General features: G+C 37.9%; 1 protein-coding gene across 2 annotated transcripts in view; it reads right to left on the reverse strand.

The window, feature by feature from the left end:
* The window catches only part of rapgef5a (Rap guanine nucleotide exchange factor (GEF) 5a), an 84,284-nt gene that overhangs the window by 8,315 nt on the left and 60,261 nt on the right, over positions 1-15,708 (reverse strand). Inside the window, exons 10-19 of one of the 2 annotated variants that reach the window (XM_051671049.1) lie at positions 14,982-15,112; positions 14,215-14,315; positions 9,979-10,057; positions 9,243-9,393; positions 4,837-4,928; positions 3,612-3,642; positions 1,113-1,191; positions 846-995; positions 649-746; positions 394-516 (exon numbers count right to left, since the gene is read on the reverse strand). In XM_051671049.1, the coding sequence (XP_051527009.1) occupies positions 394-516; positions 649-746; positions 846-995; positions 1,113-1,191; positions 3,612-3,642; positions 4,837-4,928; positions 9,243-9,393; positions 9,979-10,057; positions 14,215-14,315; positions 14,982-15,112 (1,035 nt within the window). Of the gene's footprint in view, positions 1-393; positions 517-648; positions 747-845; positions 996-1,112; positions 1,192-3,611; positions 3,643-4,836; positions 4,929-9,242; positions 9,394-9,978; positions 10,058-14,214; positions 14,394-14,981; positions 15,113-15,708 lie in introns of both variants that reach the window. The other variant, XM_051671050.1, reaches the window with a different exon arrangement.

The raw sequence follows: 15,708 nt of genomic DNA on the forward strand, positions 1-15,708 counted from the left end.
GTATATATATATATATATATATATATATTATAATATATCAAATAATAATAATTGTTTACAAGTACATTATTTTCATGTAGCAGAAAATTGTGAGAACTTTACTATCAGCTTTAAAGCATATTCACTAATACTATTTTCTCTTTCCATTATGAGAACTTGTGAGAATCAAATACTAACAACGTCATAAGGATGTTTACAGTTTTTTAAAGGAATATTACTGGTTAAATACATCTTAAGCTCTATGTTCAGCATCTGTAGGATGCTATCAATTACCACAGAAAACAATTTCAACTCGTTCCACAATATGTTCCACATATTTATCTCAAAACATTCCTGTTTGGTCCTAACATTTATCCTTAATTTGACAAGTGCAATGTTTTGGAGAAGCTTCACCTCATGTATGGAGTTGAAGAGACTCCAGTCGAAGTTTGTGAGAGCCACGGCTACGTCCCACGTGTTGATACCCAGCAATCTGACGGGCTTCTGACCCAGTTCTGGACACTCAGTCAGAGGCAGCTGAGAGAGAAACCATCATTACAGACCAGCAGCAAGATTACGGTCCGTCTAAACATCCTCCTTAGGAGCACTATAATTCACTACAAAAGACTGAAAACATTTACTATGTAAAGCTGACACAGTCTGTTTTACCAGTATCTCGTTGAGATCTCTCCGACAGGCGATCAGTCTACCTGGAGTCACTAGAGATTCTGAATAAATACTGTCATTAGGCTGCAGGACACGCTTCTCTGTGAAAGAACAGAGAGAGAAAGAGGCTTTCAGTTTATCTGTCCGTCAGTCTGAAATGGTTTGTGTGTGTGTGTGTGTGTGTGTGTGTGTGTACTGACCTCCGCTGTAAGTCTGGGCCACCAGCATCATGTCGTCTTCTGATCTGTCCATCCGTTGAGCGATGATGTTCAGCAGTTCTTGAGCGATTACGACTGGTTTCACTCTCATACTGAGATACGAATCACAGCTCACATACACATGACACATTACTGACATACACAGACACACAAAGAGAGATTATTAAAAAAAAAAAAAAGTTATTATAGTTTGCATTTTCAACTTCCCAGATCCAGACTTTCAAGATCCCAGAACTGAGGAGAAATTACCTTCTTTACTCTCAACTGGAGATGCTCGGATCGGAACACAGTTCTCCTTCAGACTCAGTTGCTGGAAGAGCGCTTTATTCTGAAAGGAGAATTAACATTTTATTATATATATATATTTTTCACATTTTAGAATAATAGTAAAGTCATTAAAACTATGGAATACATAAATGGAACTATGGGAATTATGTTGTGACTAAACAAAATCCAAAATAAATCAAAACTGTGTTATATTTTATCATCTTCAAAGTAGTCACCCTTTGTCTAGAATTTGCAGACATGAACTCTTGACATTTTCTCAACCAACCTCTTGAGGTATCTCCCTGGGATGCTTTTTAAACAGTATTGAAGGAGTTCCCATCTATGTTGGGCACTTATTGGCTGCTTTTCTTTATTATTTGTCCAAGTCATCCATTTCAAAAATGTTTTTTTTTATTTTTTTTTTAATTAAATTTTAGTTTTATAATGAAATAAATTAATATGGTGGCACAATTATATTTTTGTCTACAAAACTAATTTTAAACATTTAACCTTTAATGTAAAAATTACAACCTTTGCAATGCCACTGAAAACCAAAGTGACATTTCAGAGAAAAAAAATAAAAAAATAAACTTAGAATAACTTAACTGCATAAGTGTGCACATCCCTGAACTAATACTCAGTCTGTTTGGATAAGAGTCTATTAGCTTGGCACATCTTGACTTGGGAATATTTTCCCACTCTTCTTTGCAAAAACGTTCCAGATCTGTCAAATTGCGAGGGCATCTTCTGTGTACGGCCCTCTTCAGGTCCCCCCACAGATTTTCTATAGGATTCAGGTCTGGGCTCTGGCTGGCCCATTCCAAAACATTCATCTTTTTTTGCTGAAGCCATTCTTTTGTTGATTTGGATGTGTGCTTTGGATCATTGTCATGCTGAAAGGTGAGAGATCTCTTCTTTTTCAGCTTTCTAGCAGACACCAGAAGGTTCTGTGCCAAAACTGACTGGTACTTGGAGCTATATGCGATTCCCTCCACCTTCACTAAAGCCCCAGTTCCAGCTGAAGCAGCCCCAAAGCATGATGCTGCCACCACCACGCTTCACCGTGGGTATGGTGTTCTTTTGCTGATGTGCTGTGTTATTTTTGCACCAAACATACCTTTTACAATTTTGGGCAAAAAGTTCAATCTTGGTCTCATCAGACCATAACACATTTTTCCACATGGTTTTGGGAGACTGGATATAGGTTTTTGCCGGGCTTGGATGTTTTTTTTATCATCAGAAAAGGCTTGGTCTTGCCACCCTGCCCCATAGCCCAGACAGATGAAGAATACGGGAGATAGTTGTCACATGTAGGGAGCAACCAGTACATGCCAGAAAGAGCTGCAGCTCCTTTAATGTTGCTGTAGGCCTCTTGACAGCCTCCCTGACCAGTTTTCTCTTTGTCTTCTCATCAATTTTGGAGGGACGTCCTGTTCTTGATAATGTCACTATTGTGCCATATTTTCTCCACTTGTTGATGACTGTCTTCTCTGTGTTTCATGGTATATCTAATGCCTTGGAAAAGTTTTTGTAGCCCTCACCTGAGCGATACCTTTCAACAATGAGATCCCGTTGATGCTTTGTAAGCTCTTTGTGGCCCATGGCTCTTGTAGTAGCATGCAGAAAAATCCTACAAGAACAGCTGAGATTTATTTGGAGTTAATCAGAGTCACTTCAGGTGAAGACAGGTGTGTACTATTTCACATGAGCTTGATGATTGGTTGATTCTGAACACCAATTATAAAAGGGTGTGCACACTTATGCAGTTAAGTTATTCGAAGTTTTTTACTTATTTATTTATTTTCTCTTAAATGTGTCACTTTGGTTTTCAGTGGCATTGCATAGGTTGTAATTTTTACATTAAAGGTGCAAAAAGTCTGATACGATTTATATTTGTTTCATTTTTTACATCACAAAAATCTGCTGTTTTAACAGGGGTGTGTAGACTTTTTATATCCACTGTAAATATATTACTATGTTATATAGTTAGAGTATAAAATATTTCAAAATATACAAACTATAAATTTTATTTATAAATATTATGTTTCTAATTATTTTAAATGTTAAATATTGTAATTATTTTATATATACACAGTATATAAATATATGCTAGAAATGATATGATAAATTATAAAATATTATTATATGATACAATTATAATATAAAATATATTTTTATATATAAAATATAAATTCCCTAATAATAATAAAAATAAATGATAATAAAATATATATTTTTATTTATTATAATTTATTTATTATAATTTTAATAATGTATTATTATTTTTATTTTTTTCTTCCAGAGAACGGTTGCCTTCTCTGATGAAATCACAGAGGTTGGAAGTACAGGACAGGAACTAAAAAGTGCATCTTAAACTAAAATAAATTGACTCTTCATGCATTACTGACAACTGTAGCCTAAATAGCTTTTTACACATTAATAAACATTATTTTCCCCATCATCTCATGTCTTTTCTCTCACCTTTTGGTGTGGAGAATAATCATCCACCGTGCTGAGGAAAAAAAAAAAAGAAGAAGCCCAAATTACAGACTGATTATGAAGACATTCAAGGTTCAAGAAATGTGAAGAAGAAAGTTCTGGTAGCTAAAAGGAGAAATACAGAGAGACAGAGGACATTTAACACATCTGTCAGCCAATCTCGACTGTAGCAGTGTCAGTCTGGACAGACAGAGATGTGACAGCCAGCTGACTGCTGTAAGACGCTGTGAGTGTTTCTTTCTCTCTGTCGCTTTGTCTCTGTCACTAAAGTACATCCATCTATCAGAGCTGCAGTGCTCTAACAGGAAGTGACAGACAGATTATTCTGTTTCTGTCTCACTGCACTGCACAGCTCAAACACATCATTACAGCCATTTGTTTTAGTAGGAAAAACATTCAACTCTAATGACATTGTTTCAATGAGTGTCATTGTTTGCTGTCATCATCCTGTGCTATACTTTTATCATAAAATCTTTTTTCTCTTGAAAAGCTTTATGGAGTTCTCAATTATGTTGCATTTGAATCTCATCGTTGTATCAGATGTTTCTCTAAAAAATCCTTAGGAGATATAAAAATAGATGCAAATGTAACAATTGTTGACATACAGTAAGAATGTGGATTGCATAGATCTGCTCTTGGAATAATTTGATCATTCGGCTCTGACTCAAAGTGCAAAAATCTTGTTTTGATCTCCATTTGATCTCATTGCTGTTAGGAGAAACAGCTGAGTTATTAAAAAGATCTCATTTGTGATTTTTCGGCATCAAATTTCTTGAAATGGGCATGAGCATAGTTTATCTCCTCTTATTACAGCAGTCATAATTACACCTGCAAGTCTGTCATCCCATTTAGAGGCATTACGATGAGCATCTGCTTGCCAAGGAGCCTGAATGCGGAATCTGGGAGCCTGTGCAAACGAATGGGACCGATTCCATGCTAAGCGGACTTCAGGGAGGCTAAGCTGATAAAACGACAGTGTGTAAGAGGCTCAAAAGGGACTCACGTCCAAAGCGATGATGCTGCATTTTCAGAACTGTGTGTATTTGTGCACTTATGACACGTGAGGGCCAAATGTCCTTGCAAAACTTACTAATAACTCAATTGTAAGGACATTTTAAGAAGTCCTCACTAATAAAAGTTCATAAATGGGCTTCCTATTGTCTTAATTAAAATACAAAATACTAAAAAGTATGTGTGTGACACTCACTGTCTACGTCGCAGAAGTTTCTGGAATTCCTTCAGGTCTTTTTCCAGAGTAGGAAACTCATAAACGTCCTCCAGCACGTATCGATACAGCGTCTGCAGATTAAGAAGATAAACAGAAACTAAAATGAAATACACTTAACAAATGTGGAACCTAATTCACATTCACAAAAATTGTTAACCCTTTAAGCTCTGAAAGTGTTTTAAAAGATTTCCTGTTTCAGTGGCACACCCAAAAAAAAACAAAAAAAAAAACGAACAAACACAACCACCCCCCCCCCCCCCCCCCCAACTGATATAGATTATGATACATTCTGAGACTCTCAGTAAAAGAAACTGCTGAAAAATAAAAACAGCCAAAAATGTCCTTTTTTTCTTATTTTTCTGATTTAACATAATATATCTCTGGGTGTGAATAAGGTGGCTCTGAAAAACTGCTTTTGATTTGTTCCCAATCATGTCAACTGTATCTGAGAAACATTATGTGATGATACGACAAAGCGATCAAAAGTTATAGCATTACAAAAATAATTTATCATAGTATCCAAAAAACATCTCCATGTGTCCAAAAGCCTCTCCAAACAAATAAAACATAATAATTGTACACAAGAACTAATTACACATGCAAACACAACAATAACTAAAGGTATGCATAGCATGAAGACATGATTTTAGTAATGAGATTTCACAGAATGAGTCATCATTGAGTGTCATGTATTTGGCGCCATCTCCTGGTGGTCATATGTAACATTGTGCTTCATGTGGATTATCTAATGATCATCAGATTGCATCCGATTACCTTGTGTGTGGGCTTGTTTTAAAGATAATCACCTCCTCTAAGTAATGGTATGATATTTGACGTTCTGTTTATTTTTTGTGAAGTTATAAGAGAAAATGCAAAATATAAGCAACACCAACATAATTGTCAAAGACACACACTTAGCTATTACTCGCTATATTTTTGTCTGTGAGTAAAAAAAAATATACTGGTTGTATTCTACTCCGTGAGAGCTTTGCAACAACATATGACACATGACTATTTGATGAGTATGGTGTTTTTACTGATTGCAATAATATTTATAGTGGAATTAAAAAAAAAAAAAATTATAAAAACAGAGCACTTCTGATTTGTTTGCAAATTTCAAAGCACTTGTTCAGTTTTGGTCATAATGCCTGCATGCATTGGAAAGTAGAGCTTCTAAGGTTTCCAATGATACCTATTTTGTGTTGGTAAAGACTGTAGTTATCAATATTTTAACGATTTGTTTTTTCTTGCAGGCCTGTAGGGTAAAAATATCGATTTTCTAATTAACTGCGATACCCAAAGATAATTACAATACAATGGTGAAATTGTAATTAGGTTTGCAAGATTTATGTTGCTAAAAAAGGTGTCATCAAGGTCTGTGATAAGGATGTATATGCATTAAGGAAATAATGCGTTGAGGGAGCATGCATTTAGTGTCTCCATGTTATAAAATAAAAATGCCAACTTCACAAGCTAGTCTGATACACAACTCTAAAATAAATACACACAAATGCTCACACACACCCATGATGAGCACAGAGCATTTGTGTTGTCCTCATGAGTGCTGAAGTGTTTGATGGAATATGATTTTTTTTTTTTTAGCTTGTTTCATGTGTAATTTAGTCTGTAAAACACGAGCTGTCGAATCTGAGCATGTCTGACCCATCACAACCAGCTTTCAACACCCCCCCCCCCCTCTCTTTCTGCCTGTTTCTAGGCAACCATCACCTGGGAACTGCTTCATATAATGATTTATACCATGACCGTGAAACAGCCCCATCACTGCAATGACACTTTGGTTGCTGTGGAAACACTGCGTGAGTGTGTAAGTTGGTGCGGACAAAAGCAGGTGAGGAGAAGATGAGAATTCGTGATGTGTGTGTCTCAGATCTTTTGAAGATGACAGACTGAAATCTGTTATTCAGTGAAAGAACCCTGTGAAATATCTACACCTGCATAGGAATACACTAAACACTGTGATAGACATACACACAATAAACACCTCTACACACAAAACACACACACACACACACACATTAAACACCCATTCATACACACGAACAACAACACACAATAAACACATATACACACAACACACACACACCTTTATATGAGTGTTTTTCAACTTTGTGCACTTCATGTCCCAGGGGTTGATTTTTATTACAATAAACAGATTTAAATTTATTTTCTTTTTATTATACATATGAAGGCCAAATTAAAACTGAATTGGAAACTTTTTACCAGGCCTTCATCATTTATTTTTGGTACTTTTCAAATGCTTTTTATGTATAGATTTTATTGTTTTACGCCTTGTCCCAGACCCATATGAATATACATTATAAAAATAATATAAGAAATATCACTTTTTAGGCTACATTTCCAATAAGGCTGTGGGCCTAATAAAAAAAAAAAAAAAAAAAGAAAAAAAAAGTGAAAATATTATTTAATTGTGTGTATTAAGAATACATAAAATGTGAACTATAAATAAAAAATAATAATAATTTCCATCAGTGTCATTTCCAGCACAAAATTCTATTAAACACAAAATACAGAATTTGAGATGTGCTGGAAGTGACACTGTGGTTTTTTTAGAAAAAAATTACAAAAATGACATAAATCTCCTGTGATGCATGTACAAATTAAATAAACTAGTGAGAGTGTGAAAAAAGTTTTAACAAGACTTCATTTCACAAAGTTCACATTGCTAAAAGTGCCTGAAATTGAAGAAACACCCACATACTGTAAACACACACAATAAACACTTACACCGATTATACCTAATATGCAGTTGGTCCTCCGCGTGCCGCCAAAACAGCGCTGACCCGCCAAGGCGTGGACTCTACAAGACCCCTGAAGGTGTCCTGTGGTATCTGGCACCAAGACGTTAGTAGTAGATCCTTCAAGTCCTGTAAGTTGCAAGGTGGAGCCGCCATGGATCGGACTTGCTGGTGCAGCACATCCCACAGATACTCAATCGGACTGAGATCTGGGGAATTTGGAGGCCAGGGCAACACCTTGAACTCTTCATCATGTTCCTCAAACCATTCTTGAACAATGTGTGCAGCGTGGCAGAGTGCATTATCCTGCTGAAAGAGGCCACTGCCATCAGGGAATACCATTGCCATGAAGGGGTGTACCTGGTCTGCAACGATGTTTAGGTAGGTGGCACGTGTCAGATTGACGTCCACATGAATGGCCGGATCCAGGGTTTCCCAGCAGAGCATTGCCAAGTGCATCACACTGCCTCCACCGGCTTGTCATCTTCCCACAGTGCATCCTGGTGCCATCACTTCCCCAGGTAAATGGTGCACATGTACACGGCCGTCCATGTGATGAAAACGGGACTCATCAGACCAGGCGACCTTCTTCCACTGCTCCAAGGCCCAGTTCCGACACTCGTGTGCCCGTTGTAGGCACTTTCGATGGTGGACAGGGGTCATCATGGGCACACTGACCGGTCTGTGGCTACGCAGCCCCATATGCATCAGGGTGTGATGCACTGTGTGTTGTGACACAATCCTCCCGTAACCATCATTAAACATTTTCAGTGACTTCTGCCACAGTAGACCTTCTGTCGGTTCGGACCAGACGGGATAGCCTTTGTTGCCCTCGCGCATGGATTAGCCTTGGGCGCCCAACACCCTGTCACTGGTTTGTAGTTTGTCCCTCTTTGGATGACTGTCGGTAGGTACTCACCAGTGCTGAACAGGAGCACCCCACAAGCCTTGCCATTTTAGAGATGCTCTGATCCAGTCATCTGGCCATAACACAACACATTGACTACGAGAACTGATTGTTCGCTTACCATCTAATCTACCCAAACCTTGACATTTGGCCTTGTTAGCAGATGTTCAATGTTATTCGCTTCACCTGTGAGTGGTCATAATGTGTTGGCTTATCAGTGTATATAAACAATAAATGCCTCCACACACAATAATCAACCTCACACAAACACAAATAAAAATAATCTAACACACTCTAATACTCTCTTAGCATTTTTAATGATGCTTGAAAGCGTTTTCTAAAGGCTGTGTTTGCCTTTGGCCTTGAACAGCTAGAACAGAAATAAAGCAGGGAGAAAATAAAGTAGAGGGAAAACAAGAGAAACCCCATTAAAACAAACTCAAGTCCCGACATGAGGCTGAAGCACTCCCTGTCGAGAACCGTGAGTCAGTGCGTCATTCGACACAAACGACCACTTAATACACAAAACTCCAAAAAGACAAAGAGAAAGTAGGAGCACAGGAGGTGTCCAGGGTGTCAGGCCTAAACCTGACCAAGCAAAAGTAAGAAATGACTATAAAAACTCCAACACTATGCCATTCTATTCCTACAGGAAAGATATTTGAAGTTAGGTTACCAGAACTTTTGGGTAATGTTTTTACCTTCATGAAGAGTTTGACGTTCTCCTCTTCACGTAGGAAGTCCTTGTAGAGAGCGCTCCACTGGGACACAAGGTGCAGTACCTTCCGCTTCCTAAAAAGGGCCTCCTTTCCTTCCTCCTTCCCTCGACTTAGTACATGCTTAGTACAGTAGGTGAGATCACGTTAAAGATCAATAACCGCAACATATGGCTTACGATTGGATGTGCGCTTGTTTAGATGAGATGAAAAACCTCAGACTGTGTTTAGACTACCACTGTTTGCTGTAATGAATGTAGTTTAACTGTAGTTCCATGCAGGTTCAGAATATTTATAGACTGCTTGCTAACCCTCACCTAACCCTACTCTTCCTTTTTCAGGATGCCGTTATGTCTCGCGCAAGGTCGAGCTCTTTAGCCTTTCAAAGTATGGCCTTTTGACCATGAGTCCATATGAAAATGTTTGACATACTGTATGTGCACTACGACTTCTTGCTAACCCTAACCCTAACTTAAACCTAACTTTTCTAGGCAAGCGGACAGTCCAGATCGGTTCATGTTGTTAGCTCATGCGCCTGCCGTTGAATGTACTAAAAGAGTTAGGGTGCATTATATCATACATGAAGTTAATCTGCATTGCTTTGGCCATCTTTAGATATCAGCTTCCAATAAAAACACTGATATCAATCGACAGCAAGTTTAGAACATACTTAAGTGTTTTATTTTAGTGTGTATATTGCAGTGATATTGTTAAAGGATATTGTCCCAGCAGGGCTTGGCAGAGCTCACTAGTGGACATAAAGACCAGATAGGTCAACAGGAAGTCATCCAGAAGCATTTCTGAAAGACAAACCCACAGTATGTAAACACAACATACAAACACATCTAAATTGATTTATTTACTCATCAGCAGATATTACCACATGCTAGGACAATTAATCAGACATGCAAAAACTCATCTACATTTCAGTCTCCTGGAAGGCGAACATTTAATGAGAAATGTTATATGAAAATCTGGGGCTAATTAGTGTTTGCAATGTGCTTTTTCAAATCTATCGTTATGCGCCATTATTGCGTTAATCTTTATTACATTAACGTTAACCAGCATTAAATGACTGCGATACTATTGGCATGATTTTTGAAAGGTTGCATATATCTAGAACAGTAGCCTAAACAATTGATAAATAGTTATTTGACTATAGGGTGACATTAGCTAATAGCTAGAGCGACCTACTCTATATGACATCAGCCAGAAAGGAAAGTAGTTTCAGGCCACTTCAAAACGAAAACGTTTTAATTTTGCTACATTTACGCCTCTCATCCACACTGGAACAGCGTTTTCCTCCACCGAAAACGGAGCGCTTTGAAAACGCTCTCCATTACACAATACTTTGGAAAACTAAAAGATTACGAAGATTACGAAAGGAAAAAATTGTATATTCCTTTTTCTTCTTTTCTTAAAATAACGTGCACTGATGAAGACCAGGAACGTCAGGGTCAGTTTTGATTTCATGCTGACTGTAGATAACTATTGAAATGTTTCTTTCTTCAACACATTGTGATTTTTGTTTCAGCTCAGCAGTTGTAAGCTTTCTCATTTCAGACCACCAAAACATTCTGTGCAATCTTCCACCCTCTCTTCCCATAAACCCATTTCTCATCTCCCTTCGTCTTTGCTGTTTGTCTCTCTGTGTCTGCTGATAAATATGCATTTCCATTTTTATCGCAGGGTGTCTGTTCTAACAGAAAGCCAGCCTACTATCCATCTTTCCATTTTCACTTACTGCTGAGAGAGAGAGAGAGAGAGAGAGAGAGAGAGTATCAAATAACAGCCATGTCAGTTCTGAAAAAGCAGGAAGGATAAAACTATCATTCAGGTGATGACTGCAGGGTGTGCGCTTGTATGGAGTGTGTACTACGTGTACTCAGCGTGCAAATTACACAATGACTTTCAGAGAGGTCAACATTTTTTAAAGGAATATTCTGGGTTCAAAACAACTTAAGCTCAATCAACATAATGTTGACTACCACAAATAATAATTTCGACTCGTCTCTCCTTTTCTTTAAAAAAAGCAAAAATTAAGGATACAGTGAGGCACTTACAATGAAAGTGAATGGGGGCCAATTTTTAGAGGGTTTAAAGGCAGAAATGTGAAGCATATCATTTTAAAAAAGCACTTACATTAATTCTTCTGTTAAAACTTGTGTATTATTTGAGCTGTAAAGTTAAGTCATCGTTTTTGCAATATTACAGGGTTTACGGCGTGACGTCACCATGGCAACAAAGTTGTAAAATTAGATATTTTAGAACTTTACAACAGAAAAGGTTAGTAAGTGATTTTATCACACTAAATTTATGTTAACACGCATATAGTTTACGTCTTGCGGCTATACTTTTGAAACAGTAACTATTTTAACGTTTACGGATTGGCCCCATTGATTTCCATTATACGGTAAGTGCTCACCGTAACCTCGATTTTTGCCTTTTTTTTTATTTTTTTAAAGAAAAGGAGGGACGAGTTGAAATCAATTTTTGTGGTTATCAACATTATGCCACAAATGCTGTCGATTGAGCTTAACTTGTTTTGAACCCGGAACATTCCTTTGAAGAACTTTACATCAATCATTTTCATGCAATCTCTTGAGGGATGTCTGTCGAATGTTTTTGTGATATATAGTACTTGTGATATGTAAATGTGATAAATAATGACAGTACTTTTGTTCTGATGAAGTACCGTCAAATACTGATTGATCATAACGAAAAGCACTCAAGCGAAAGAAAAACAATTTGACCCACTCATCTGAAAAATGTCTTTGCTTTCGTCGAGTCAAATTGAATGCATGCATCAGCGTTTAATTTACACCTCTTCATTCTGAAAATATTACTGATGCCTTTTTATTCTCTGAAATGCTTCGTTTCCCACGGGAAACACAGTAACACAAGACAATCTCTTGTGTACAATGGTGTCTCTAAACAATTATCACTGTAGTATTTGTGTCCGATCAAAGACTTCTGCAGACCTGAACAAAAAACACTGACTTAAGAGTTCTATTTCTAGAGTTTTAGCATTTAAGTTGGAGTTATATCTCAAAATAAATGGTTCATTAGGGAATACAGCTACAGGACATTTTACATCATTACAGTGCTGTTTAATTTAGTGAACAGAAACATTTGAAAACAATAGTTGGCTCAATCGCTGCATCTGAAGGCAATGGGGCAGCTGTAGGCATCACTTATTAGTCATTAAAATTAGAGATTACAATATAGTATATTTTGGATGGCAGATACAGTAATTTGGAAGGAAATATTGAGACTCAAGCTGCTTTTCTGCTGCCATCAAACCAAAAATAAAAACAAACTCTTTTCTTCTAGTTAGTATGAGGCACATTTAAATGCTTAACACAGCTGCAAACACACCAGTAATTATCCAGGATGCACTACACTGTTGGGCGAACTCATCGCCTATGGGTGTGTTATACATAACCAACATTTAATTACACTCAAACATACACATACACATACATAGAAGTAACTCATTGTCTCTTTCGCTTTTCTGTTTGTTCTATAAAAATGTTTGAATTCAATATATGATATACGAGTTTGTCCAGACACTTTATAGTAGGACTTTCCCAATGGAACACTAGGCGCCAAAGAGTCCATAGAATCCCATAGAAATGGTTGGGAATTTGCTTTGAGGTCCACAATGACCTCAGCTGACCTTTAACCCCTCTACACACTTGGGTTATCAAACATTTAATACTGTAGAGTGTGTGTTAACAGACTCCATGAATAATCATGCTTTTGTAAGATTAAAAAGACAACTGTAACCAACACCGGCACAAATCAATTGGTTTTGCATGCAGAACATCCTCTGAAAACTCGCATCAAATGGACCTGTGTACCTCGAGAGGGAAAAGCCGCCTGCGGGCAAAAAATCCACAGAGCAAAAACCAAAAGAAAATGCTGTCGGCTTTAAGACACAAAGCATTCCAGAAACAACAGCGAGATTAACCAACCAACCGTCGTTCAAACATGCCACATTCTTAAATAATTGAGAACTGGAATGCTTGTATTTGAACTAACATGACCAGTGACCACAAAGATTTCGGTAAATGATTTTAGGTATGTCACAACTTTATCGCGCCTCTTATCTGTTAGTGCTACTGTATTCAAAAACCGTCAACATGAAATAAAAACTGACACTATTTACAGTACTTCTTTTTTTATAGATGTCCCTGTGTACAATCATCTATGTACATTATGGTAAATAACTTTGAATAATCTTCCAAGTGTAATTGCTTTTTCCCCTTTGAATTTTTTTTCCGTTTTATAGCCAAAAATAATATTTAACCAACCAACTTGAATTTAAGGATGGGAAACCCCATTCAAAACTCACCGCAATGATGCTAAGGTGTTGTGGGTGGTTGCCTGGGTATTGCTATGTGGTTGCTAAGGAGATTTCAGTCTACTTCTATGTGGTTGCTAGGGTGTTCTGGGTGGTTGCTAGGGTACTGGTTGATGGTTGCTACAGTAGTGTGTTCTGTGATTGCGCAACTGGCCCAAGTCAAAAGAGCTCATCTTCAAGCTTCTTTGATATTCTGGTCTCTAGATATGTAAAGTGTACATTTATGAGATTTTGTTACCTAATGTATCATCCGGCAGGTGAAAATCGTAAGTTAAATTGTAAGTCAAAAGCATCAAAAAGTCTCTATGACCTTCTGAACTCTAGATACGGCTCAGGTACCTGCTTCAGTGAAAATGTACAAGAATTTTTCACCCAATGTATTATCCGACGGTGAAAATCGTAAGTCAAATTGAACGTCAAATTTTTTTTTAGTCTCTATGATATTCTGATCTTTCGATATGGCTCAGGTCCCTCCTTCAGTGTAAATTTACGAGATGTTTTCGCCCAATGTATCGTCCGACAGGTGAAAGTACATTAAAAAATTAGAGGTAGTCTTTATGATATTCATTTGAGATTGATCGGTTCACTTACCCGCCTCTTTTCCCTCCGACGCTCCCTGCTGCTCGTCCAGGCGAAGGTCACTCAGCAGATGCTCCAGGATCTTGTGGGGTGTCCCGGACACCACGACATACCTGTCAGACACAGCAAGAGCAGATGAGGAAGAATCAGATGGGTACTCTTCCCCTGAGGAGAAACACGTAGAACAAGCTCTACAGCGCCGCTGTCTGATTATAACGTAATCATCGTCTACGTCGTCATCGTCAATGTAACGAAAATGAGGAATATCAAACGTAAGCATTTCTTCTTCATCCTCGAGACTGCTGCTATGTTCCCAATCTTCATCATCATCCTCCTCTTCTTCTACTAGCATGACGGGTTTGAGTTTCAGACACGTCTGTTTTGCGCTGTCCATTCCACCGTGTCAACGTAATGCACCCTATGTCATGCCCACCGCAGGTGTCCCTTCCTGGGCTGCAGCGAAGATAAACTCTCCCGTGTGCTGGATAAGCTCCAGACACTTACTGTACCACAACAAACATGCACAAGACACACAAGTCTCTTTCAATATGAACACAAACACCAATGAAGTCAGCAGACGCGTGTGTTTACATGCACACACACATTTTATGTTGTCAAACGGGCTGTGCTCCCTTCACAAGCTCTTCTGACAGAGGAAGCAATCATGTGGAATGTGTTAGAAATAGAGAGGGAGGAAGGGCAGACACTGAATGGAGGAAAAAACAGCCCTTAAAGTAATTAAAAGGGCAGGGAATAAATGAGGGGGCGTGACTGCTCACCTCTTATCACCATCCTCGTCTTTGACTCCCGCCGTTTGTGGAGACGAAGGATCTGATGGAACTCGCTTGAGAACCAACACGTCCTGACCTCGCTCCTTCAAACACACACGCACCACGCCCTCACCCTGCGCCTGAGAGAGTAATATACAACAGAATTACTGACTGTTCACATCAAAAAACATTCACACCAAATCCCGATCAAAACGGCAATGGTTATCTAACATCAAAGTCATGGTACGTGTTGAACAACACATTACTTTAATGAACAAAGTTAAACTAGTGTTCAACAAACACATAAAAAACTTAATGGCTCTTCAGAGAAGACATCATAGTGTGAAACAAGAAAAAAAAAACAACAACTACTGAATCATTTAAAATCAAATTTGACTCACACCCCAGTCTGCAAGTATTGCAGTAATAAAATAGCATTATTTATATAATTAATATCATTTTGAGGCCACATCAAAATAACGAAACGTTTTGTTTGAAAACTCATTAATGTCACTGTGTTTACACCTCTCACCGACACTAGAAGAACTTTGTTTTCCTCAAAAACACACTCTCTCTCTCTCTCTCTCTCTCTCTCTCTCTCTCTGTCCTTGTTTCAATCAAGCAGGAAAGTCATTAGGGAGAAATGAGAGTCATTAGAGTCAACCAAGAAAAAAAAAAAAAACAGCAGAAGGGAGGATTGTTCACATCCTCTAGTAGTTCTTTTAGAGACATAAGG

This window comes from Myxocyprinus asiaticus, chromosome 34 (genome assembly GCF_019703515.2).
Source record: "Myxocyprinus asiaticus isolate MX2 ecotype Aquarium Trade chromosome 34, UBuf_Myxa_2, whole genome shotgun sequence".
Classification (NCBI taxonomy): domain Eukaryota; kingdom Metazoa; phylum Chordata; class Actinopteri; order Cypriniformes; family Catostomidae; genus Myxocyprinus; species Myxocyprinus asiaticus.